The 26,304-nt window shown below is 48.9% G+C and overlaps 1 protein-coding gene across 5 annotated transcripts; it reads left to right on the forward strand.

The window, feature by feature from the left end:
- Nucleotides 1–435: 435 nt before the first annotated feature.
- INPP5B (inositol polyphosphate-5-phosphatase B) lies at nt 436–25,931 on the forward strand. Of its 5 annotated transcripts, none has more exons than XM_077337254.1 (24): nt 436–557; nt 1,639–1,836; nt 2,700–2,756; nt 2,953–3,033; nt 3,621–3,718; nt 4,966–4,995; nt 6,025–6,138; nt 7,441–7,507; nt 7,773–7,928; nt 8,799–8,900; nt 10,453–10,567; nt 10,860–10,976; nt 12,372–12,559; nt 13,604–13,715; nt 14,517–14,626; nt 16,014–16,149; nt 17,056–17,166; nt 18,146–18,308; nt 20,982–21,217; nt 21,379–21,489; nt 21,823–21,907; nt 23,138–23,271; nt 23,377–23,488; nt 24,797–25,931. In XM_077337254.1, the coding sequence occupies exons 2-24, from the start codon at nt 1,712–1,714 to the stop codon at nt 24,919–24,921; spliced, it is 2,685 nt and encodes an 894-aa protein (XP_077193369.1). In that variant the 5' UTR covers nt 436–557; nt 1,639–1,711; the 3' UTR covers nt 24,922–25,931. The 5 variants fall into 5 exon arrangements, with proteins under 5 accessions (XP_077193369.1, XP_077193373.1, XP_077193370.1 ...); XM_077337255.1 differs by lacking the exon at nt 436–557 and adding an exon at nt 726–1,078; XM_077337256.1 differs by lacking the exon at nt 436–557 and adding an exon at nt 1,995–2,043 and having other exon boundaries at nt 1,697–1,836.
- The last annotated feature ends 373 nt before the right edge of the window (nt 25,932–26,304 follow it).

The following is a 26,304-nucleotide window of genomic DNA, read 5'->3' on the forward strand; positions in this document are numbered from 1 at the left end:
AATGTATATAAAATCATGAACAATGGATCTTCAAGCCATTGGTCAGTTTTGGTTTAATTTCTGTGAAAAAACACTTGCATGATTTTATGGTCAGGGGGGTCACCACAACATGAGGAACTGTATTAAAGGGTCGCGGCATTAGGAAGGCTGAGAACCACTGCCTTAGATAATCCGCTTTCAGTGCAATTTCGAAGTGGTGGGTTTCCCTGTTCCACGCAGGAGAATCCAACGGCAAAAGCACATTGAAAGTGGTACCCAGTGTGTGTGGAATAGTCTCCCAAAAGAGCATTACCGGATAGCACAGGTAACTGCTAAGTGGGTGCCTGTGTGTGTGTGTGGGGGGGGGGATGTCCTCTGCTGCCCTTCCAACGTCAGGCCGGGATCGGCTCTGTCTCGGCAGACCCCCCCCCCCCCCGGGGCCAAGCTGGGCCGGCGCGTTGCGCTCGGCCGCTCAAGGGTTACGCCGAGGCCGCTGCCTCCAGGCAGGAGGGGCGGCTGCTGGGCGGCCGCTTGGGAGCGCGGCGTCCGGGCGAAGGAGGGGGCCGCTGCCTGCGAGGGTGCGGCAAGTAACCAGCGCAGCCCGTCGGGGCGAGGCAACCATTGCTTGCAGAGGGAGGGGGGGGGTCTCTTGTCCCGTAGCCTCCGGGCTTGGCGGGGGGGGGGGGCTTCAGCAGCTGGGAGCCGGGGGGAGGCTTATTCTTCCGCGCGGGGAGGGGGAGTTCTTTGCCTGCTGGGGTGAGGAGGACTCGGAGGAGAACTGCCACTATCCGGGGTGGGGCTAGGCAGGGTTCTTTCCGGGGCAGCTGTTTTAGCGCAGTAAGAAAAGAGGCCCGTCAGCGGACGCCCGAGCCAAAGGGAGCCCTCCCCGCTCCCCCAGCCGGGCTGAGGAAGCAAGCAAAGCTGGAGACACGAAGCGTTGCTTTTGGATGCTCTGCTGCTGCTGCTGCGGGCAATCCCGTCGACTTCCCCAAAGTTCGCTCCACCGCCAATTCAGCCCAGTGTGGCCTCCTGCCTGGAGCGCAGGGTGGGCGCTTCCACGTGTGGGTTAGATGTGCTGTCCATCACGTCGAGCTTCCCTGTGCGTGAATGACAGGTTCGGGTCTTGCGAAGGGAGTTGAGCTCTGTACAACAGGACTTGGGACTTCACCTCTTAGGCGGAGGGTTCTGTCCTCTCTGTCGGGGCCCAGCAACTGGGACTACTTTCATCCCTTTCCAGACAGACTTGAAAGGGTCCGCTGCTACCTCAGGGCCTAACAGTTTGTGAGGCAGGATCGTTCGTGCTCCAGGGGCCACTTCAGCAGATGCATGAGGTGTTAGTGAAAGACAAGGAGATGGGAGAAGTTTCTTTTAAATTTATTGATTATTAGATTTATAGGACCGCCTGCATCGGCCCAGTCGTCTGAGGTAGTGGGCAACAATTTTAAACCGGCAACGTAATACAAACAAAATCACTTAAAACCATCTAAAGCAGGGGTAGTCAACCTGTGGTCCTCCAGATGTCCATGGACTACAATTTCCATGAGCCCCTGCCAGCATTTGCTGGCAGGGGCTCGTGGGAATTGTAGTCCATGAACATCTGGAGGACCACAGGTTGACTACCCCTGATCTCAAGCAACAATTGGCATCCTTTGCTTCCAGGCCCCGTTGAATTACCACATCCAGGGTTTTACGAGGGCGTGTTTCAAGTTTCTGGAGAGCCAGGTCCAACTGAATGCCGGACAGAAGAGCTCTGTTTTGCAGGCCCTGCAGAACTCGCCAAGCTCCGACAGAACCCAGGAGCTCATCCCACCAGGTTGGGGCCAGAACCTTAAAACCCTTGGCCCTGGTAGAGGCCAGGTGAGTCTCCCTTGAGCCAGGGACCACCAGCCTTTTGGAACTAGCAGAGCGTAATGCTCTTGCGGGGGGGGGGGGGACATATTCGGATATCTCTCCAGGTTTCTGAGTGCTTCCATTTTTATATGTCATGACTCACATCCATTTGTTTTCCGGCATAGCTGAGTTTGGCCAGGGTTACGGCAGAAAGGCATTGCTGACACATGGGAGGTGAGACATCTGCCAGGGCCCACTAGCACTGACTCCTGCCTGCATACCCTTCCCTCGCCCACAGACTCACAAGCATCCCATCTCCCGTACTTGTCTTTACTTGGGCTGTCGAGCACCATCAAGGAGTATATGGGTGATGCAAGCAGGGCTCCTTTGATCACAGCAGTGAGATATCCAACCACACATGATGCCTAGCACCACTCAGGAAAGGGCATGCAGGTGGCTGTGTGTGTGGGCAGTGGGAAGGGTCATGGTCAGGGGGGCAAATGAGTGGGGGCGAGAAGGGAGGTGCAAGTGGGTGTCCTGGTGGTGGGCAAAGAGGGGCCCTCAGAACTTGGAGCTGGCCCTGGGTTTCTGTTACTCTATATGAAGCTTGCCAGCCACATTTTGGGTCCCTTCAGTTTTCTCTCAGTTCCTCGCAAGCCCAGTTTTCTCTGCTGCTGCTGGTGGCTTCTGGATCCCTAGTCATCGGCACCTGAATTATCATTATAAGGGAAAACCAACAGTCAGGGCTTCCGTACAACATAACATTGAGCACTGTCCTCTGCTCCACAGTCCAGAGAAAACTCTATCAAAACCTGGGTGGCTTTGGTGTCCCTCATGCCCAGTTTGGGTTCAGTCTTCTGAGACCCCTCTGCTTCCTTCTCAACCCACAGGATGGACCAGTCTTTCGCCATCCAGGAGACACTGTCTGCGGGGGAGACCTGCCTGGCCATATCCTTCCGAAAAGGAGAGAATGGGAATGCCAGAAGGGCACTTTGCTTTGCTGGGTTGTCCTCTCAAGTGGGCACGGAGAGAGCGGAGAAGAGTTAGCCGCTCAATATGAGTTCAAGTGGGCTGAGCTATATGTGTGGGAGGGCTCATGTTCCTGGTACACTTCTGTTGACGCTTCCTTGACCTTCCGTTGCACACGGTGCAAGGAATCCTGGCCACTGAGGAGGGCATGGAGAGCCGACTGTTGAGCCTGGTTGAGAGCCATGGAAAGTCCATGTACGTTGCCCAGGTGTTGCCATGGGGTCCGGTGCTGCTACAGTAACACATATTCCAATATCTTCCTCCTCCTTCATGCATCATGTTGCAGCTGAGGAGCACATGGCAGGCATGTCCCATCCTGAGGTCCCGATCCTGGCTCAGCATCAGTGCCACTAGGCAGTATGCTTGGTAGTGGAGAATTATAGTGGGAAAGATCTCCTAATCCCAGGCACAGAGGCCATAGCAATGGCAGCACAATCCACTGCAACCTTACTGCAGCCTACCACTCGTGCCATGGCACGCTGGCAGTGCCCCTGTGACAAGCAGGCAGAAACATCCAACCCATGCATGCTGATGCCAGCCATTCTGGCATTATTTGACCTAGGGGTGTCTTGGTTTGGGGCTTATACAGTACCCAGGTAGAACTGCGACGGGCTGCAGTTGGCATTCCAAGCAGTCTGTTGCTGTGACCATGTGTGAGCCGTGTCAGAATTCCAAATGTGGCTGCAGGCCCGAAAAAATTGGGCGCCTGCAACCGTACATGATGGCAGGGGTTACTGATACTGGGGATTGGTTGGGTTCTCTTTTCTCCTCTATGCCTGCAGGATATGCCTCTACACGCACCGGAGAATGGCCGTCACAGCTGAGGACGTGGGCCTGGACAGGGTTCTACTCATCCAGGAGGGATTTTCAGTGGAAGAAGGTAGAGGGGGTTTTGCCCCTGTGGTTGCCTCCTCTCCTGTGTCAGTCCTGCATCACAGAGGGTATCCAGGAGGAGTGTCTTCTGCTTCCCTTTTGCCTTTTTGTAATTCTGAATGGATTCGGTCAAGCTGAAGAGAGAGACCCATGCCAAATAACGGCTGACAGGTAGTGGGTAGATGCTTCTCCCCCTCCCCCAGCTTCAGGAGAAGTCAATCATCTATTCTCTTGGGTTTGGGGGCAACCTGCACCCCAAGGCCATGATTGATCTGGGCAATTCTCTTGTCACTCCTCCCCCAGTGAAATTGTCCAACGAGGAAAACTGCATTCCTAAAGTTAAATGGAATAAGTGAAATTGTTAAAAAAAATTACTGATAGTTCTTACTGACAAAGTAAACATTAAATACAAGAATGGTCACAGTTTTTACTAGCCCTTTTTAAACTAATTATTTCTTAATGTGCAGAGACAATGTTGACACTGAAATCAGGGCACCAGCTGCCAACCAATGCCAGCTGCCAATCCCATTTCGCTGCTAATTGCTTTCACAAGACGTCTGACAATAGCAAATAAACATATGTCCAATTTATGACTAAGTTAGTCTCTTTTAATAAGCGATATAATTAAACCATGAGTTTAATGGGATTATTCTCTGTGAAAGGCAATGTGAAATGATTGTTTAGACAAAACGTATGTTGTGAGTGCAATATATGCTTGCTGTAGCTTCAGAAAAAATATTTTGAGAATGACACACCTGCTGTCACGGCTAATCAAACTCTAAATGGTGGTGCGAGCCATCACAGATTGGGTTTATTTGAGAATGAAATCCTAGGCAAACCTGTTTTTTGCGAACAATGTAGTTTTTATGAAGATGATGACGTTGTACACAGAATTTACTTAGAAGAGAGGTGTCATACCAGAATTTTAATTTGTAATTTCCCCCCTGGACTCTTACTGGTCAATGACCATATTAATAAAGTTGTTGGGCGTTTTTTTTTTCTGAACCTGTATGTATAACTACATTATCTCTGTATGTTAAGAAATAATTTGTTTTCAAGCTTATTAGCAAAGACTGGCACTATTCTACATTTAGCACTTTGTCAGTAAAATTTGTTAACCATTTAATAGTTTTTTGACTTTCTGTCACACCAGGACTTGCTCCCACTTTAGTTCCTGACTGTCAGTGTACCTCCCCTCTTTTGTATTTTTTTACTCCTCCACCAGTGACAGCTTTTCTCCTCCTGTTTTGACAGTCTCCCTGGAGAATGACCTGCAGATTCCAGGTAAGTGGCTCAGTTAGCCCTGTGGTTCCTAACAGGATGATTCATAAGCAGGGTGAGGCTGTTGTTTCTGCCCCCAGAATATTTCACTCTGCTTCCTGGCAGGTTAGGCTGTCAGAATTATGCATGGGATATAATGGCTTAGAGCAAGGCTCCCCAAGGTGATGCCCATGGCTGCTATGGTCAAATTACAAGGAAACACCTGGGTAAAAGGCTACTAATAATATACTAAACAGTATATGCAATAGTAATAAGAATGTAAACACTCCAGAGTCTTTAAGTTACCAGAAACCTGGCCAAAATAGACCTAGATTTTATTCATTCTCATTTTCTCAGTGCCCAAGATTGTGAATAAAATTTGTTCTCTGATCAGAAAAAAGCAAAGCCTCATTGGGCATTCTGATCAGCTTCTTCAGGCTTTTGGAGGGGCCTTCGACGGTCTCCTAATACAGAAAATTTGACTTGGTAAGATAAACCTTCTCCATCTGAGGGCCCAACCTTCAAAGTGACAATCTACTGGGTGCTTCTGGTTGGGGACCCAGGATTCGAGAGTTGGACTAGGAGCTGGGATACCCAGATTTCCATCCCCACGCATGATGTGGAAGCTTGCTGGGTGACCTTGGGCCAATCAGACACTCTCAGCCTCACCTACCTCACAGGGTTGTTGTGAGGATAAAATGGAGGAGAGGAGACTGATGTAAGCCACTTCAGGTCTCCACTGAAAAAGAAAATGGGAGTATCAATCAAGTAAAGGGGGAAAAGAAAACCCAGATTGTATGTATGAATGATTTGGGTCAGCCTGTCCAGGAGGTAGCTGTAGATTCGTAGCTGAAGATATTACCCAGGCCCTGGTTGTAACAAGCTCAAGGCCCTTCCTTCAGCCTTTTCCACTGTTTAGTTTTGGGTCTGCAGTTGTGTTCATTGCAGGTCACTTTAGCCTGCAGTGGGCAGCTACGGTTGGGCTTTCAAGCTAGACAAGCCTTTGCCATAATAATGTGCATACTGCTCGCCTCTTGTATTCTCAATGTGCAGGCTCTGATGTTACAGTCCAGATCACCTCGGGCAGTGCCACCTTGCTGGTGCGGCTGCCTTTTGGCTCTCACACTCAGATGTTCTTGCGGGAGGTCAGGAAACGCTGCAGTCCAGGTACAGTGCCTCACTACTTCTAGCAGGTGCTGAGCCCATGCTTCCCCTCGCCCCCTGCCCTTTGATGAGAGGTTCTGGGATTCAAGCCTGTCTGGAAGCTCTGCTGTCCAGTGTTGAAACGTGGATGATTGAGAGGGAGCAAAATTACTGGCTCAGTAGTAAAGACACTGTCCGTGCTGGCAACATAAACTTCGCCCAGTCCAAGGCTGCAACCCAAACCAGTTCTGGCACAGAAGCCCTGAGCTTACAGTTGTCAAGACCCACACAAGGATCTCTCAGCAGAGGTGGCACTTGAATACAAATGAATCCATGCAGGCTCAATAAGCAGTTTAATGAGAGAACCTCCTAACAGGAGAATGCCAATTCTCTACACAATTATCAGCAAACAAGTTCCGGTAAATTACCCTTGTTTCAATACACTTCAACAGTGTATAATATAGTAATCAATGGATGAAATTAAATACAATTAGTAAATGCTAGAACTAATTTAGGTTCCAGTGGCACCTTTAAGACCAACCAAGTTTTATTCAAGGGATGAGCTTTCATGTAGCTCATCCCTTGCATAAAACTTGGTTTGTCTTAAAGGTGCCACTAGACTCTAAATTTGTTCTGCTGCTTCAGACCAACATGGCTACCCACTTGAATTTAGCAATTGCCCCTGCATGTTCCTGGAGATGAAGAGAACACAGATCATTCACTAATTGTATCTCATTTCATACATTGGTTATTATATTATACACTGCTGAAGTATATAGAAACAAGGGTAATTCACCGGGACTTGTTTGCTAAAAATTGTGTTGGAAATTGGCACTCTCCTGTTAGAAGGTTCTCTCATTAAACTCTTTATTGAGCCTGGCAGTTTCTCCTGGTCTGTCAAGGTGGAGTTCTTTGTCCAGCTGCATGCCTATTTCTCCTTGGCCTTCCTTGATAGCTGAGTTTCTGTTGGATGGCAGACCTCTTGGGAGGTGAGCAGACCAAAAAACCTTCCCTGGGAGATACGATTGCCAGCTCTGGGTTGGGAAATACCTGGAGGCTTTGAGGGTGGAGCTGGGAGTGAGCGGGATTTGGGATGGGGAGGAACCTCAGTGGAGTATAATGCTATGGAGTCCACCCTCCCAAGCAGCCATTATCTCCAGGGGAACTGATCTCTGCCGCCGGGCAATGAGCTGTAAAACCACAGGATCCCTGGGTCCCACCGGGGACTGGCATCCCTACTGGGAGAAAGCCCTTGGCAGGCTCTGCTGGCATACAGTTACACACAACAACAAAAAAGGCCACTGAGGGCTTTCTTTGGAATTGCAGGGAACAAAGATGTGAAGGTAGCAGACCCAGAACAAAGTACCAGTGATGAGGTGAAGGATGCCCCCAGGTACAGGCACCAGAAGCATCGGCCATGGAGTCTGTGTGTATGGAGAGCATGTTTGTCACTGTGGACTGCCCACAGCCCACTTACATCATCTCTGGGTTGAGATGGAGCTTCCAGGGGCAGGCGGTTTGCATTTCACCCTGGCGGTATGAGAGAGAAGAGAAATCTGATTTTTCTGGGCTGACCCAAGCTGTGGGACCCAGAGCAGGCCTGGTTTGTCAGTCCCGCCTCCCTGAATCCTCTCCTCTCTGCCCTGCTATCTTGCTAGGCCAAAGCCTGCCAGTGAGAGGCTCCATTTTTCCAGTGGGCCAACTTCTGAGCAGACACAGGGCCTGTCCCCTCGACAGTGTGGGCTGAGAGACAACCTCCTCCAGTCTTGGCTGAAGCAGAAGGAAGAATCGTACACCCACCTCCAGAGCTTCAGGTAACGGCAGCCTGGAGGGACAGGTGGGCAGGGAGGCATAAAGAAACGAAGGTTGTTGAAGTGAGAATTACTCTTCCCTCCTTTCCCTCTGCTCCCTTTATAATTAGGGTTGCCAGCACTGGTTTGGAGACTTGGGGGGGGGGGTGGAGCTGGGAGTAGGCAGGATTGGGGGGTGAGGATGGACCTCAGTAGAGCAATATGCTATGACATCCACCCTCCAAAGCAGCCATTTTCTCTAGGGCATTGGTTCTCAACCTGGGGGTCGAGACTCCTTTGGGGGTCGAACAACCCTTTCACAGGGGTTATGGTAGGGCAAGCAGCTTGGCTGGGGGGGGGGCACTGCCACTGTTGCTGCTTCACCTGCAGGTGCCTGCGCTCGGCTGCCAGTTGCTCCAGCAGTGCCTCCAGCACAGGTGCTCCAGGTGGCGGCACAGCTTGGCGGGACAAGAGGCAGAACTGAACTGAGAAACCCTGGGGGAAAAAAACAATCATGAACAATGGATCTTCACGCCATTGGCCAGTTTCGGCTTAATTTCTTGCATAATTTTATCATTGGGGGTCACCTCAACCTGAGGAACTGTATTAAAGGGTCGCGGCATTAGGAAGCTTGAGACCTCTTGGGGGACTGATCTCAGTCACCTGGGGATGAGCTACAATTCCAGGGGATCCCCGAGTCCCACCTGGGGACTGGCATCTCTATTTATAATCGTAAGTGGCCGTTCAGCTGCTTAGGCAGGGCAGAGGCTGGTGTGGAGACCACAGAGGCTGCTTGCTGAGTCTGTCATTATGCTGTCTGTGGGGGTTGGCAGAACTCTGCTGCTCCTTGCAGCTCTGGGCAGCTCCCCTCTCTCTCTCTCTCTCTCTCGGCAGGTTCTTTGCTGGGACGTACAATGTGAACGGTCAGTCCCCTCGAGAAGACCTGCAGCCCTGGCTAAGCCATGAGGGGGAGCCTCCTGACGTTTACTGTGTTGGGTATGTAGGCCTCACTTTCCGTTTCTAGGTACATGCTTTCAGACAGGTGGTCAAACTGTGACTCTCCAGATGTCCATGGACTACAATTCCCATGAGACCCTGCCTCATGGTGCTGGCAGGGGCTCATGGGAATTGTAGTTCATGGACATCTGGCCAGCTGCAGTTTGGCCACTCCTGCTTTAGAGGAATCAGGAACACCTCCAGTCCAGAGGGGGCGCTCTCAATGTAATGCTCAGGCGCTGTGTTTAGTGGGGCTGGGATGCCCAAGCTGGGAGTTCCCACCCATCACTAAAGCTTCTGGTGCTGAAGAGGGAGGGATCTCCAGAAATGTGGGGAAGGACTTCAGAGGGAAGTCAAGTTTTAACACGCTCCATATCTGAATGGCCTTCTTGGGTGGGGGGCTCAATGGAAGATTCAGTTGAGGAATTTTGCATTTGGAAGGGGGGAGTCATAATGCCTCCTCTCTCACTGCCCTCCACAAGAAGATTTTTTCCCATTGCTTCCCTCAGAGATAGTGGGGAAAGTTCCCATTCTGGGGAGGAGAAGGTCAGGAAGAACAGTTGTTTTTTATACTCTGCTTATCACTACCTGAGGGAGTCTCAAAGCAGCTTGCAATCGCCTTCCCTCCCTCTCCCCACAACAGACACCCTGTGAGGGAGGTGGGGCTGAGAGCTCTGACAGAACTGCTCCGTGAGAACAGCTTTAACAAGACTGTGACTAGCCCAAGGTCCCCCAGCCAGCTGCATGTGGAGGAGAGAGCAATCAAACCCAGCTCTCCAGATTAGAGGCCACTGCTCTTAACTGCTACACAAGTTGCATGTGGAGCTGCATGTGGAGCAGTAGGGAATCAAAACAGATTGTAGGCAGTCGCTCTTAACCACTACACTACGCTGGCAACTTCCAAGTCCACTCCATAATGCCGTCACTCAAAGACGGGTAGTCAAACTGCAGCCCTCCAGATGTCCATGGACTACAATTCCCATGAGCCCCTGCCAGCATTGGCTGGCAGGGGCTCGTGGGAATTGTAGTCCATGGACATCTGGAGGGCTGCAGTTTGACTACCCCTGCTCAAAGAGTTAGGTGGGCTTTGACAGAAGCAGACAACATGGGGGGTGGGGGTGGCTCAACTCTGGTCAAGTTCCAGCAAATCCCACATAAGTGCACTCCTGGCATCAAGCCATGCCTCATTCGGTCACTTAAATTCTAATCATCCAAATTGCATTACATACATAAGTGCTGCTGACTTATGTCAACCCCAGCAAGGGGCTTTCAAGGCAAGTGAAAAGCAGAGTTGGTTTGCCATTGGTCTGCAGAGTTGGTCTGCAGAGTCCTTTTTTTGTGCATGTGATCACCCATCCAAGTACTACCCCTGTTTAGTTTCCAAGATTTGACTGGATCAGGCTCCTCCATGTTACCTTCTCAGCCCCCGAATTGCATTACACACCTATAAGTTAGTGGGCAGATGACAGTCCAGTATTTTCTACTGGGGAAGTAATGCCGGGGGATGCATGTGCCAAGGCTTCTCACCCACCGCTTCCTCTCTTGGATGCAGCTTCCAAGAGCTTGATCTGAGCAAAGAGGCCTTTTTCTTCAATGACACACCCAAGGAAGAGGAATGGTTCAAGGCGGTCACAGAGAGCCTGCACCCAGGAGCCAAATATGCCAAGGTAAATTGGGGATGGGCTGCTGAGCAGGCAGGTTGACCTTTTTCTTTGGGGTCATGTCAGCACTTCCTTCCCTCTCCTCCATTCCAAACTTGCAGAGAGGAGCACACAAGTCTGCTCCCTCCTTCCCTGCCTCCACCTGGCAAAGAAGCCTGAGGGTTTGGAGTGTCTGCGAACTGGCTCTGCAATCAAGAAGACCCCTAAGCCCTAGCAGAACTCTGGATCTCTCTTGCGCCGTCCTCCTTGGGTGGGCACAGTGAGCACAAACCTTCCCTCTTCCCTTCCACGTTAACAGGTGAAGCTTGTCCGGCTGGTTGGAATCCTGTTGTTGCTGTATGTAAGGACAGAGCTGGCCATGAACATCTCGGAGGTGGAGGCCGAGACGGTCGGCACAGGCATCATGGGCAGGATGGTGAGGGTTTCTCTGTCCTCTGCTTTCTCTGTCCTCTTTGCACCTTCAGGGGTGCTTGGAAATCCCAGACTTTTCCTTAGGGCAGCAGCCGCATGGCAAAGATTCTCTGATCTGCGTTCGTGACTATTGCAACTGCAGAGCCATTCACACTGGAGTAACCGCAAAGGAGTTTTCTGAACAGTTTCTCCCCTGTTGCCTACCATTTTTCCTGCAGTTTTTCTCACCACAACACTGGAGAGCTTTTAGAGGACTTGGAAAAAAACCCCTATAATTGCTGAAGTGACAGTGCTATTACAATTACTGTGTGTGTGTTCTAAAGTAGCGATCCCCAACCTGTGGGCTGCGGACCACATGTGGTCCTTCGACTAATTGGAGGTGGGCCCCGAAGGATGCCTTCTCCCCCCCCCCCGGCCCTTTACTTCAACAGGAGGCTCCTGTTGATATTCACAATGAGCAGACTTTTAGTAGAAGAAATCTCTTTATTCGGCAACAAGAGAAACATGACTCCTCCAATTCCTTGCTGAGACTAAAGCATGCCTACTCAAGAACCCTTATATTTCCAAACCAATTCCCTCCCCTCTGTTCTGAATTCAGGCATGAAAATGCCAGATAACACCCTTCCCATTCTCTTCTTACGCTGCCCCAAAACAAAACTCCCTGCTAGTCACAATAGGCCCTGCTTGGGCTCCAAGGATGTGGAGATAACTGGAGCCCAGGCACCTACAGATTTACTCCCTGCCCCTCCCAATGGAATGGCAGAAGCAGAAAATATTAATCTGTACCCTCTACCTTCTGAACCCTAGTTGGCCCATCCCAACTACTGCAAAGCAAGGCAGATACTAAAAACAAAGACATACAAAATGGAGTCAAAATACGTAATGGCAAGAGCGTGCAGATACATTGGTAGATAAAGGGTCTTGTGGCACCTCTGAATGTCTCTTGCCTTGTACTCCTGATGGGGTTGCCACAAATCAGCTGCAACTTGATGGCCCTTTCCACTGCCACTGGTGGCGTGGTATGGAAAACGGTACTGATGCGGGTGGGGGCTTAGCACCACCTTCCCATTAAGGTGACATGCCAATATGCTTCCTTCTTTCAAACAACATGGTGAGTGAACCAAGTTTGAGAGAGGGTGTATCGAAGATGGGGAAACCCTGGAAAATGGAGAATTGCTTGAAGGTGTTGTGTGGGTGCTTCCAAAAACAGTACTCCGGGGTGAAAACAAAGGTGGTGGGAAAACATCCATTTGGAAGCCACTCAGGGCAGTCTCCCCACATGAACTCAGAAACCTTTATTAACATAGTAATGTCTTCCTACATGGTAGTGTGCAGGTGGAAAGCATTTGACTTTTTTTCTTTTTCTCTTTCTGTCTCTCTCCCCCCACCTGGTGCCCAGGGCAACAAGGGTGGGGTAGCCATCAGGTTCCAGCTCCACAAAACCACCGTCTGCGTGCTCAATGCCCACCTGGCAGCCCACCCTGAGGAGTACGAGCGGAGGAACCAGGAAGTCCAAGACATCTGTGCTCGCATGCAGTTCCACCAGCTCCAGCCCGGTCACCCACCACTCGCCATCAATGGACATGAGTAGGTTGGCAGAAGCAGGGAAGGGGTCCAATTAGATTGCTTTAGGATGCTGTGCTGTTGCTTGCAAGGAGACAATTGAATGGTGTGTTGTGAATGTGGGAAGAAACACATACACACCTTCCTTTTAAGTGATGTCTTGTTCTCCCTCTGCCTCCTTCTGCTTACGTAAAACCCCTCTAGATGCTGTTTGCAGAGGAAGGTGACGAGTCTGATCTCCTTAGATCTCGGAAGCTAAGCAGGGCTGGAACAAGGGAACTAGTTCTTCACTAGGGAGGGGTACGAACCATCTCACAAACAAAAGTTCATAGTGAATTTGGGGCATTTTGTGAACTGAAAAGCTGCTGTGAACTTCCATAAATTTTAAGGCAGTTCATAAAAGTTTGTGAAGGAAAAAAAGCTGGGATTGAAATGGCTCGGAGCCATTTGGCCCCCTGCTTTCTTCTCCCTGCTGCTTTTCTTGGGGAAACCCTTGCTTTCTGCTCCCCAAGAAATGGAGGCACAGCAGGGGATGAAGGTGCTGTCTTCCTTCAGCTGTTTTTTGGTCAAAATGCCCCTCCCCTTTTCCCCATCTCTATGGCAATCTACAACTCTCCCCATGGGCAAAAAGCAACTTGGAGAGAAGAAATTTTAGCTGCTGCTGCAGTTCCTTTTCACTTTTTAATAATAATGAAAATCTTTATTCTTGTAGCCTACCCTGCCCATGAGGCTCAGGGCAGGTAACATCAACAGGAAAATGCAGTTATGAATAACATTAAAACATATATCAAATTAAAAACATTTTACAATCCATGCCTCTGACAACTGATATGCTCAATCAGGAGACTGTTGGATCAATCTGCAGTCTGGCCCCCAGCTGTATTTTCCACTTATAGCCACAGACTGAAATGACTGTTGAAGGAGCAAGGCCTTAGGGCTGCATTTGGGGAGGGGGTCCCCTCCTGCTCCACCTCCTCTCTTCCCCCGCGGCCTCCTCTACTGGTGCAATTGGTTCATTCTCAACCTGCCCGATGCATTGCTTGTCTTCAGCGCCTTTATTTTTCCTAGTGTTGTCTTGTGGTTGGGAGATCTGAACTACCGGCTGGAGAAGCAGGATCTGGAGCAGGTGAAGAAGCTGATCAGGGCTCGGGACTTCCAAGCCCTTCATCAGCATGACCAGGTACCCAAGGCCTTCTTCTGGGGCAGGTAGCTGTGCTTTCCTTTTGGGTGCAGGGCAGAGGAGACTTCTTGGGAAGCGGCTGGCGTCCCAAAACTGCTTCAAGGCTTCTTGCTTTATTTAACCTGGGCCACCAAACCTTCTTGTGTAGGGGTTAGAGCAGCCATCTCCAGTGGGGGACCACTGATGTGTGTCTTGAATCCTGGGGATAAACTTTAAAGGGGCTCCGATGGACCAGAAACAGAGAGCTCTGGGATATTCTCAGACCAATGACCGTCAATCAATGAGCTGAGCTCACCCCAGATTGGCACCCACACTGGATCAGACCAGTGGCCCATCTAGTCCAGCATCCCATCTCATGCTGTGGCCAACCAGTTCCTCTGGAGGGCCAACCATAGGGCATGAGACCTTCCCCCAATATTGCCTCCTGGCACCGAGATTCAGAGATTTACTGTTTCTGAATGTGGAGGTTAGTTACCATGGCTGGTAGCGCCTAACAGAACTATCTTCCATGAATTTGGGAACTCCAGTGCACTACATGCTGATAAATCCTGGAGATCACAGAACACAGAACACAGGTACTGTATCACAGGTACTGTGATACAGAATTGAGATTGTAAAGGAACAAATGCCTTGAGGCATTTGCGTTCCTGCCTCCCAGCTGAGGCTGGGAAAGTACATATTCCTCTACCTGGAGCTGACTTTAGCTTGTCAGCCGTTCTCCTCTAGAGCAAGAGACGAAGGCAAGTCTAAGCTCCATTTGGTATTACTGGTCTTCATCCTTTTGTCCTCTCGTTCTTTTAGCTGAAGATTCAGATGGGTGCCAAGCTGGTCTTTGAAGGCTTCCAGGAGGGAGAGATTTCCTTCCAGCCAACCTACAAATACAACCCTGGCTCTGATGACTGGGATGACAGGTAGGCAGTATGGCGCAGCATCATGCTTACTTTGCTTTCTGAGCATTGCCTGCTCCCGTTAAAAGGTAAAATGCAAGAGCAGCCATACAATAGAATCATAGAGTTGGAAGGGACCTCCAGGGTCATCTCGTCTTGCCCCCTGCACAATGCAGGAACTCACAACTAACTGCCTATCCACAGTGATCCCAATTTCATGCCCAAATGATCCCCCCCCACACACACACACACCAAAAATCTTCAGAATCCAGCCTGGCCTGGAGGAAATTCACCAACCATCCTACAGTGGCAATCAGCAATTCCCTTGGTATGCAAGGAAGGGCCACAAGGGACAAACACTGACACATTCCTTCCTTTGGCTCTTCAATATGGGGATGCTAGTAAGTGATATCAACTGCCAAAGGCCAATATATATGCTATTATTCAGTAGAGGTTGAATTTCACAATTTGGATATTCATGATATTTACATTCAAAGGACAACCATTGAGGAAAATTTCCATTTGAAAACGGGACATATCTAGAAACGGTTCTGGTTGGATCCTACATGGCAATAAACAAACAAGAACGAAGAACCCTTTACTTCATTTATTCTGTAATAATTTTAGTAACATCCATAGTAGCCTTGGGGTAGGTTTTTTCTTTCTCTTATAGTCTTCTGCATGGAGCAGAGGGTTGGACTAGGTGGCCTGTATGGCTCCTTCCAACTCAGTGATTTTATGATTCTATGATCAGTCTCCCCTAGTAACAAAAGATGCAGTGAGAGGCTCAGTGCATCTCTGACCTTTGCAATTTCAAGCAAAGATGACTGTAAGTGCTTTAGTCTTCACCAGAACTAGTCTGGATCCCTTCTCCCACTTCGATATCAGCAGACTCTGGGGAAAGAGAGAGGGAAAATGGGCTCCCCATGGTAGTGCAGAGTTAGCACCTTCCTGAGAAGGAAATTGGGGTGAGTATGGGGTACCCCAAAGTATCAAATATTTTGGCCACCTCATGAGAAAGATGGACTCCCTGGAGAAGATCGTAATGCTGGGAGAGATTGAGGGCAAAAGAAGAAGGGGACGACAGAGAATGAGGTGGCTGGATGGAGTCACTGAAGCAGTCGGTGCAAACTTTAATGGACTCCGGGGAATGGTAGAGGACAGGAAGGCCTGGAGGATCATTGTCCATGGGGTCGTGATGGATCGGACACGACTTCGCACCTAACAACAACAACATGGGGGTTCCCCAGGCTCTGAATGCTTTTTGGTTTCACTGTCTTTATCCCTGCTGACCAACAAGAGGGAAGGGAGGGCTTCCACAGGCCAAAGAGAGGGTGGCTTCCTTTTGTAGGGCTGCAGGACACCTGCTTATGGCTGGGAGGGGGCTGTGCTCTCTCCATTTCCCTTGCAGTGAGAAGTGTTGTGTCCCAGCTTGGAGTGACAGAATCCTCTGGAGAGGGAAGACCATCTCTCAGCTGAGCTACCAAAGCCACATGGCCCTGAAGAACAGCGACCACAAGCCCGTCAGTGCGGTCTTTGACATTGGGGTAGGCACCCAGGGCTAGGCTTGGGGAGGGGGGATTGGGCAGAGCATGCCTGGGAGGCCCTATGCCCAAGACCTGGACCCTCTTCTTACGCTTCCATCCGTGTGCCCTCACTTGCTTGTGCATTGTTCTCCTGCCCACTGGCAAGATTTCTGTCCATCTGAACTGCCCACGCTGCTTGCTCAACCTTTCCCTGATGGTGCTGGATGGTGGGTGTGATTAGGAACACTGTTGCCATGGCCACCAGGGATGCTGATGATTGGTGCACTGTACGCCCTTCTCCAGCAGCTCTGGGCAACATCCTGAGCTGGAGGCCCAGGTGACAAAGCACTCGGGAGCAGGCCGTGGAAGGGTGCGGGTGCAGGCACCGAAGTAGACACTTGAGTTTGGAGACTGCAGCAGTGGACCCCACCACAGAAGCTATGGGCCCTGGCAGCTGGCCTGCTTGAGGGTGTGCTGGCACCGGCCCTGTAGGCACCCATCCAGTGTTGAGGCTGAACTGGAGTCTGGGAAGGGAACCTTGGAATGGTCCCTTTGTTCACACACACCCTGCTTCTGACCTTGAAGTGGGCCAGGTGTGGATGCCTAAGGAAGTGGTCTGCATGTGTGCATCAGGGTCAGGTGTTAAAAGGCTGGGCTCTCCTTTTCGGGAACCATCATTGCTGCCAGTCACGTGCCCACTGTCTAAGCCAGAAGAATCAGGCTCCTGTGGGCAGCCTCTTGGGTCACCAGAATAACTTGGAAGAGGATTGATTTGTATTCCCATTTGTTTAGTATGGCACTCCTTGGGATGGGGGTTCAGTCTTCTCTACAGCCCAGCTGTTGGGTGCTTAATTTTACATGGCAGGTTCTGCAGAGGTCTTCCCAGCAGAAGAAAGGCCCACCGATGGTGCCAAATGTATCTTCCAGGTAAAAGTGGTGGATGAGAAGTGCTATCGCAAAGCCTTTGAGGAAATTGCGCGGTCCTTGGATAAGATGGAAAACGCCAGCATCCCATCAGTGACCCTGTCCAAAGGAGAGGTAGGATGTGTGGTCTTGACCAGCAGGATTCACTCCACATGCTCTTTCTGACCATGTTAAGAGAGCCAGCTTGGTGTAGTAGGTAGGAGTGTGGACTTCTAATCTGGAGAGACGGGTTTGATTCCACATTCCTCCTTCACATGCAGCAAATGTGACCTTGGGCTCGCCACAGCACTGATAGAGCTGTTCTAACCGAGCAGTAATATCAGGGCTCTCTCAGCCTCACCTCCCTCACAGGGTGTCTGTTGTGGGGAGAGGAAAGGGAAGGCGAATGTAAGCCACTTAGAAACTCCTGGTAGAGAAAAGCGGCATATAAGAACCAACTTTTTTTCTTCTTCTTCTTCTTGGAAGATAATCTCAAAGGGTTCTGCTTAGCTTGCCTAGAACTGCATTTGGGGTGGCCTATTTCCTTCCACAGAGGAATCTAGGCAAGATTTCTACAACTAGGAGCTGTACATCAGAGCAGAGCATTGGCAGGCATAGGGTTACTATGGGTTCAGGCATTCATGAAGATTTGGAGGTGGAGCCTGAGATTTGGGGTTTAGGGAGGGGAGGGACATCTGCGGGGAATAAAGTCCATCCCCAAGCAGCTGTTTTCTCCAGGGGAATGAATCTCTACAGTCTGGAGGTCAGTTATAATTCCAGGGGATCTCCAGACCCCTCCTGGAGATTGGGAACCCTAGGCAGGAGTGTTTGGGTCAGGCATTTGGTCTTTGGCTTTGATTGTGACCCCAAAGCAGGAGGACTAAATGGGAGCTGCCAACCACTTGGGAAAAGTCGAATTGCCAGCTCAGGGTTGGTAAATATGTGGAGGATGGAGCATGGGAAAGATGATGGTTTGTTCTCAAAGATCTCCAAATCTTGTCCATCTGGATATCAGTTGTAATTCTCCAGGTGCCCCGTGGAGGTTGGCATCCCTAGGGCAAAGGCAAGAACAACCTGTGACGCTTGCTGTGTGTTATCCCCCTCCCCCATTCAGTTCCTTTTCAAGGATGTGAAGTTCCTGCAGTTTCAGGAAGAGTCTGTCACCGTCCACAACGGTCCCGTCCCCTGCCAGTTCAAGTTTATTAACAAACCCAATGAAGACACCTATTGCAAGCCGTGGCTGGTCGCAAAACCAAGCGAGGGCTTCCTGTTGCCAGGTGACTTGGCTGCCATGTGTGTATGTCTGAGCGCCTACATCTGCATGCACAGTGCTTCAATTTGTGACTCCTGAAGGGATGGGGATGTAGCCGCCCCTGCACATGAGATGATCACCCCTTTCCCTTTGCATTCATTCAATTCTCCTCATTTTTTTATAATTTCAAGGAGGCAGCATTAGCTGCAGCTAATTTATTGCTGCATGACCTGTTGTAGTCCATCAAACAGAAAGGTTGTGGGTTTGATCTATCTCATTGTCCAGGCTGAGGTTATACATTTTTATCCTGCTTTACTTCCCCTACAAATCCAATAAATAAATAAATAAATAAATAAATAAATAAATACAGCAGTAGTTCTCAACCTGGGGATCGGGACCCCTTTGGAGGGTCGAACGACCCTTTCACAGGGGTCGCGGCAGGGCAAGCAGCTAGGCCCGGGGGGGGGGGGGGTCGCCATCCACACAACAACCTTGCAGGTTAAATCAAGATGGAGCCTTCATCTGTCAGGAGCAGCAGAAAAGAGCGAGATCGGCATGGTGGGACAAGAGGCAGAACTGAACTGAGAAACCCCGGGGCGGGGGGGGGGAACCAATTTATATACAATCATGAACAATGGATCTTCACGCCATTGGTCACTTTCGGTTTTAATTTCTGTGAAAGAACACTGGCATAATGTTATGGTTGGGGGTCACTACAACATGAGGAACTGGATTAAAGGGTTGCGGCATTAGGAAGGTTGAGAACCACTGCCCTACAGGGATCAAAGTGACATAAAAATGCGCTTTGAGACAAGTTGTTGCGAAGCACAATATAAGAAGGAACCAGTGAACAAAAATGGAAGCATGACACCCTGGGCAGATGTCCATCAGGTCAGTCTATGGGCTGTGCTCTCCCTCCTCCTCTTTCCATGCAAAACACAGAACAGAGAAACCTCAGCCTGGGTGCTTCACACTGAGGTCCATCTTCCCTCAATTTTCCCTCTGGCTGTAAGTATTTATAGCCTGGGTGTGGCCAGGGGTGTGCGCAGAGCCTGATTACTAATCTGGTAGATAACCACCCAGGATGCCTTGCATAATACGCACACACCAACTCTCTCTACTCTTCTCTGTCTCAATAAAATTTAATGTTGTGATTACATCTTACTCTGTTCTTCCTGCCCTTCGTCAATCCAGGACATTGTGTTTGTTGCTTCAGGCAGACAGTGTGATGTTGTGGTGAAGAGCAATGGGCTCTAATCTGGAGAACTGAGTATGATCCCCCAGTCCTCCATGTGCAGCCTGCTGGGTGACCTTGGGCCACAGTTCTCTCAGAGCTCTCTCAGCCCCACCTACCTCAAAGGTGTCTGTTGTGTGGAGAGGAAGGGAAAGGTGTTTGTAAGCTGTTTTGGGAATCCTCCAGTTAGTGAAAAGTGGAGCATTACAAAAATTGTTCTTCATAACTTTATATAAAATAGTGGAGAATCTGTAGAAGTAGTTCCAGTCCCTGAATGTGCAACTGTTTGCATAAAATTCTTCATAGTCTTCAACGTGCCTCAAGAGTTCCATTTCATTTTGCTACCGCTCTATAGTTAACCTTTATGGAGAAGTGAGCGGCTTTAGTTTTGGACTTGAACCAATGTGAGTTTTCATGTGAACACATGAAACTGCCTTATACTGAATCAGGCCTCATCAAAGTCAGTTATTCTACTAGCAGCAGCTCTCTAGGCTCCCTGGCTGAGCACATCACCTACTTCCTGGTCCTTTCCACTGGAGAGGCTGGGGATAGAAATTTGGACCTTCTCCATGACAAGCAGACACTATCATTAAGCTGCTGCTTCTAAGGAAAAAATCCTGAAGGCTGGGTTCATCTGATCCTGTAAGCCTTTGCTTCATTCATTAACTTCACTTTCCTTCCCAATGGGGACTTAGAGTGGTTTACAACATTCTACTCATCTCCATTTTATCCTCACAACAATCCTGTGAGGTAGGCTAGGGCCGAGCATGTGTGACTAGCATAAAAGTACCCAGCGAGCTTTCATGGCAGGGGAGAACTTCAAACCTGAGGATCCTAGAGCTTAGCGCAATACTCTTACCAGCATGCCAGGCTGAATTTCGGAGGCCTTTGATACCATTGGTTTTAACCTATGGGCGCCCCTTTCAATGAGCTCTTGGGAGGAATGTGGGGGGGGGCATGTTCTTGGGATTGCTTCCACTTGTTGCTTTTGGAAGACCACAGAAAGCAATTGCTTGTCTCCTATCTGTATCCCTCCCTGTGGAATTTTATGGAATTCCATCTTGTGTCTCACACTTTTCAAAGAGCACAGGAGAATGAATGCCATTTCCTTGCCCCCACTGCCGCCCCCAGGTGGTTGTGTTAGTAAGCATTTGCTTAGTGTAAAAAATTAAACCTTGTACTTGATTTTATAAGAATTTAAATAATTATGGAAAAGAAGCAAACTTTGAGTCAACAAAATAATTGATCAAAAGGAAATATTACAATAAATTTAGCCAAACCGGAAAAACAGCCGGATAGTAAGACTCTCTGTCCTCCCCGAAACTCTGAATGGAATAACGTAACTTCTTTCTTTCTTTCTTTCTTTCTTTCTTTCTTTCTTTCTTTCTTTCTTTCTTTCTTTCTTTCTTTCTTTCTTTCTTTCTTTCTTTCTTTCTTTCTTTCTTTCTTTCATTTTCCGTGAAGATTCAGAGCTGGTGATCAAGTTGGAACTGCTGGTGAATAAATCAACAGCAACGGCTTTGAACGCTGGAGAAGACAAGCTGGAGGATATCTTGGTGCTTCACCTGGACAGGGGCAAGGATTATTTTCTGTCTGTGTCAGGGAACTATTTGCCCAGCTGTTTCGGGTGCCCCATCCAGACACTCTGCTACATAAAGGAACCCATCTGTGAGATGTTGCCAGAGGCGATCAGGGAGCTGGTGGGTTCCTACTGTTTATTATTTGACTGTGCACCACCCTGGAGGTGGAACTGGCAGCAATTTTTTGGAGGGGGGGTATTACACAAGATGAGGAGCATCCATCCATCTAGGATGTTGTGTTGCATTAAGTTATCCCCATCTAAAGCAGTGCTTCCTTTCAGACCCTGATGCCGTTGTTGAAAGACGATGCTTTTCGGGATGAGAAGCCCTTGGACATCCCCAAGGAGTTGTGGATGATGGTGGACCACCTCTACCGCAATGCTTGCCAACAGGTTAGGATGCCTCTGGGCCTGGATTTAGCATTCCTTTTTCAACAGGGCTAGTCCCTGGCTGCCCTGGCCTGGATGGCGAAGCCTAGTCTGATCTCTGTCAGATCTCAGAAGCTAAGCAGGGTTGGCTCTGGTTTTCTACCCTTTTCCTTGCTGTATGCCCAGGATCCTCCTGTGCAAGGCAGACCAGCTGATTGGAAATGTTTTGCAGAGGGGAAAGAGAGCTGGATGTGAGCACAGGAGATATTGCTTGAGCCAGGAATGGAGAAGTGAGTCAAGCTATTTTCTTTCTTATCTCTCCCTACGAGGTGGCTGCTTATATATCCTTTCTTGCAGGAAGACCTCTTTCAACAGCCAGGCTTGAGGCCAGAGTTTGAACAGATCCGTGACTGGTTGGACACAGGTGCCCTGGATGTTCTCGGTATCCTTTGATGAGTCTTTTGGAAAAGTCTCTTTTGCTTCTCTCGTGTTGAGTGCTTTTTTAATTGTTTGTATATTTTAATGCTCTTAAATTGCCTGGATCCTCCATGGCAGCAGAGAGGACTTCTGGCAACCCTATAAATGAATTACCTTCGAAATATCCTATCATTAACAGGCTTGCAAGCCGGAGGGTACAGCTTCCATTATTCGGTCAATGCATCTCATGTTGGGTCTTTTCTCTTCCTACTGTCCAACATTTCCCAGTGTTACTGTCTCTTCCAGTGAGTCTTCTCATGAAGTGCTCAAAGTTTGGTAGCTTCAATTTAGTCATTTTAGCTTCTAAGGAGAAATCAGGCTTAATTTGTTCTAGAACCCACTTTTTTTAATTAAAGGAAGCTCATTACCTCCATAAAACTGCTTTCCAAAACAATTCTCCTCTGCCCTGAGTTCCCAAAGACAGGGTGGAATATAAATCCCATTATAAATAAACAAATAAATAAAATACACAGATGTTATAGGGGTTTCAAAGCAAACACATTGGAAGATGTAGAGCTCCCTGGCCTGTCTGTTCAATCCTTCAATGCCATCCCAGCCATCTCTTCACATAATGAACTGTTGTCCCCAGAAATCAGTTAGTAACTTAAAACATAGAAAATAAATTTTCAAAGAAAATATGTCAGCGATAGGGTTGTGGGTGTCCTGCATAGTGCAGGGGGTTGGACTAGATGACCCAGAAAGTCCCTTCCAACTCTATGATTCTATGAATGTTAAAGCTGCAGGGAAAACTGGAAATTTGGGGAAGTTTAAATATATGCCATACCAGTTTTCTTAGAAATCCTTACTGAACTCATCAAGATGAAGAAGTGAGAAGTGAATCATGAAAGCTCATACCCCTGGCCACAAATTGTGTTAGTCTATAAGGTGCTACTGGACTCTTGCTCTTTTCTGAGTTAAGAATATTAAATACATCACTCATAATTTCAAAGCATATAAAATTACCCTAGTTATGCTGCAGTTATGCTCAAACAAAAGTCTTACATATACTGCGTGCTAGGGAGGGCTCAGGGAGGGGAAGGCATCATGGTATAGCCCGAGATGGCCAAACAGTGGCTCTCCAGATGTCCATGGACTACAATTACCATGAGCCCCTGCCAGCATGCGCTTAGTATTAATTACAGTCGGGGTTGAGAGCCTCAATTTGCTGTCTGTTTCTTTAACCTCCCCTTCCCAGCCCCAGTTGGCAGCAACCACTCTATGGCTGAAGCACTGCTGCTCTTCTTGGAGAGCCTTCCAGAGCCAGTCATCTGCTCCAGGCTGTACAGAAGCAGCCTGGCGTGTGCCAACAGCTATGAGATGAGCAGCCAGGTGAGGCAGGTGCTGGGAGAGGGACAGGACGGAGCGGCCTGATATGTCACTTGCCTGTCTCTGGAAACAGGCATGCAGCACTAACATGCACCCATTCTGCTGCAGGTTATTTCCACGCTGCCCAAGTGCCACCAAAATGTGTTCCATTACCTGGTAGCATTTCTGCGGGAGCTTCTGAAACACTCTGAGAAGAATCATTTGGATGTGAATATTCTTGGTGAGAACCGAATGAGGGATGAAGCCACCTCTTTTGGTACATGTGCGGGGGAGGGGGAGGGGGGGAGGGACAGGAAGAATTCAGTCCATGCATCCGTATGCCTTACATTTTATCCCACCCCTTTCTCCACGGGTGGTGTCCATGGTCCTCTCAATTTTATTCATATTGTGAAGTAGGTTAGGCTGCTGTCCTGCCCTTCTCCCACTGGGCAAGCCATGAATGACCCAGGGCCCTGACGGAGGCAGGAGAAAACCCAGTGTCCAGTTCGGCGGTACATGCAATGACAGGCCCCAGTTAGGCGGTAGCATCTACCAGAATAGAGAGGAGACTGGAAAGCTGGACAGCCCAGCATCAGCTTGTAGGACAGGAGTGGCCACATGGTGGCTCTCCAGATATCTATGGACTACAATTAGCATGAGTCCCTGCTGTAGGATGAAGGCCAGCAACTAAGAAGGGCCAAGGTCTAGGCCTGACACCTTTAAAGTCTAGGAGGGACAGCAAAGGACAGGCAACCAACCCTTCTTTTATCACTTCCAGGAAGAGACAGGGCCAAACCCTGATTGGGCCAAAGTCCAGGGGTTGCGACCAAGGGTGGCTTCCACACCAGGCCTGGGGGGAAATATCAGGTGGACAACACAGGGCCAGAGTGTGAAAAGCTGTGCTCATTTAGGGGAAGAAGGAGGGCCAGGATGCCTAGACCCCGTCTCCTTTTCATTCCAAGCCAGGCAGGGAAGCTGGCCCAGACCCACCCAGAATTTCAGAGGGTGGGCAAATCAGCTTGGGGTAGTGGTTAAGAGTGGTGGCCTCTAATCTATACACCTGGGCTTGATTCCCTGCTCCTTCACACGCAGCCAGCTGGGCAACCTCAGGACAGTCCAAGTCTTCTCAGAACTATTCTCACAGAGGAGTTTCTCTCAGAGTTCTCTCAGGCCCATCTACCTCACAAGGCGTCTGTTGGGAGGGGAAGGGGAAGCGACTGTAAGCCGCTTTGAGACTCCTTCGGACAGTGAAAAGCAGGGTATAAAAACCAACTCTTCTTCTTCTAATCTACAGCAAAGAGGAAGCCTCACAATTGCAAAAGAGTGAGGCAATGATGGATTTTAAAGCTTTGCGGTTTAAGCAAGGAAACAGCGAACCATAATCTTAATTCTGGAGCATTTAAATAAGCAGGACACCGTGCTCCAACTTTCTTCGCCGCTTGCTTGAGTCAGTGGGAGGGTGGGGGTAGGAAAGGGGAGTCTTTCTCAGGACTTGGATGCCCATTTTGTGATTAAAATATTAATGTGTCTTCTTGGTTTTCCCATGCAGCTAGCATTTTTGGAGGCTTGTTGCTGCGCTTGCCCCCTGGCCACACTGAGCCAGGCATGGTTGAGAAGCAGAAGGCTCAGCAGTTTATTCGGCATTTCCTCTGCCAGGAAGAGAGCACAATGTGAAGGTCTCGGACGTCCCTGGTTACAGGCTGCTGCAATGATAACATTTTATACATTCCAAGCATTAGATTTTATACCTTCCAAGCATGTATTCTGGAATACATGTTCAGCATGACATACTACTTGCGCAACTCGGGTGATAAAGCAGTTTTATCTGTGTACTTCCGCCTCCTCGGTTAACCACTTGTAAACTTCAACCAGAGAATTTTGTAACAACATTAAAGGTACAATTTTTTAAGGTATATACTTAACAGGTTGTTAACTTTATGCTCTTTCAGTCAGCCCCATAGTCAGCTGGGCGCTTTCTCCCTCCGTTGTGGCTCACCCTTGCATATCCTCTATATAGCAGCAGGGCTGCTGGAGTTGAGGAAGATCGTTTCAGGAGGGCAGCTGCTTTGGTGTGCGGTAGAAGAGCAAGATTCTGCCTGATTCCCCGCTGATTCCCTTTCCAATTAACTCACTTGGCAGAATAGCAAAAGCAATTTAGTGAAGAATTGATACAAGGCTCAGGAGAAATTGGGACAGTTTGTAGTTATGATATTAAACACAGAAGTAAACCTAACCCTTAGGTATAAGATGCTCCACACACTTTTCATGGAACAAGAGGAGCCTGCCTTTTCCTTGGAAAAAAGGGAAGTTCTGCCTTCTTTGTTTGGGGCAGGCTTATGCAAGCAGGGGGTGGGAGCTTGGAGTTATAATAATCAATGTAAAAAGGTAAAGGTATCCCCTGTGCAAGCACCGAGTCATGTCTGACCGTTGGGGTGACGCCCTCCAGTGCGGAAGGATGGAACCTTGAGCCAGCTGCTGGGATCGACCTCCCAACCTCATGGACAGATAGCTTCAGACAGCATTTCTGCTGCTTACCACTCTGCGCCACAAGAGGCTCAAATCAGTTTCAAAACAGAGAAGTAACCTGTCCCTTAGGCTTAAAATAAAGTCAAAATATCAATATTTTTACAAAACGTATGTCTTTCCAACAAATGTTAACAAATAAAGCTATACAGATAAAGAAACTTGTCTCTTTTATTTTATTGTGAAGGTTCCAACCAAAATGGTCTTTAGATTTTCAAACTTTTCCTCAGTGGTTGTCCCTTAACTGACAAAAGAATTCTTAACATTTCCATACGACATGGATCCAAAGGCCACATTATGTTAAGAATTCTTTTGCCAATTAAGGGACAACCACTGAGGAAAAGTTTGAAAACGTATTTTGCTGTTTCCTACTATTAACTATAACCGAAATTGCCAAATTCCTTGCACGAGAGGGCAGCTTGACATGTGTTGTGCACCCCAGTCACTTCTGTCACGGCCCTAGGAATGAATGAATGACTTCCACACGTCTTATCGCTGGGAATCTTGTTCAGTTTTTGCAAAGCAAAGGCAGTG

Source organism: Paroedura picta, chromosome 5, assembly GCF_049243985.1.
Source record: "Paroedura picta isolate Pp20150507F chromosome 5, Ppicta_v3.0, whole genome shotgun sequence".
Taxonomy (NCBI): domain Eukaryota; kingdom Metazoa; phylum Chordata; class Lepidosauria; order Squamata; family Gekkonidae; genus Paroedura; species Paroedura picta.

Excerpts from the sequence above, each read along its gene's own strand:
- INPP5B (XM_077337254.1), top strand. The coding sequence starts at position 1,712 with ATGCCGGACAGAAGAGCTCTGTTTTGCAGGCCCTGCAGAACTCGCCAA. Across the intron at positions 3,719-4,965 it reads GGGATTTTCAGTGGAAGAAG|TCTCCCTGGAGAATGACCTG; the intron begins GTAGAGGGGGTT and ends CTGTTTTGACAG. Across the intron at positions 21,218-21,378 it reads CAGAGGCGATCAGGGAGCTG|ACCCTGATGCCGTTGTTGAA; the intron begins GTGGGTTCCTAC and ends GCTTCCTTTCAG.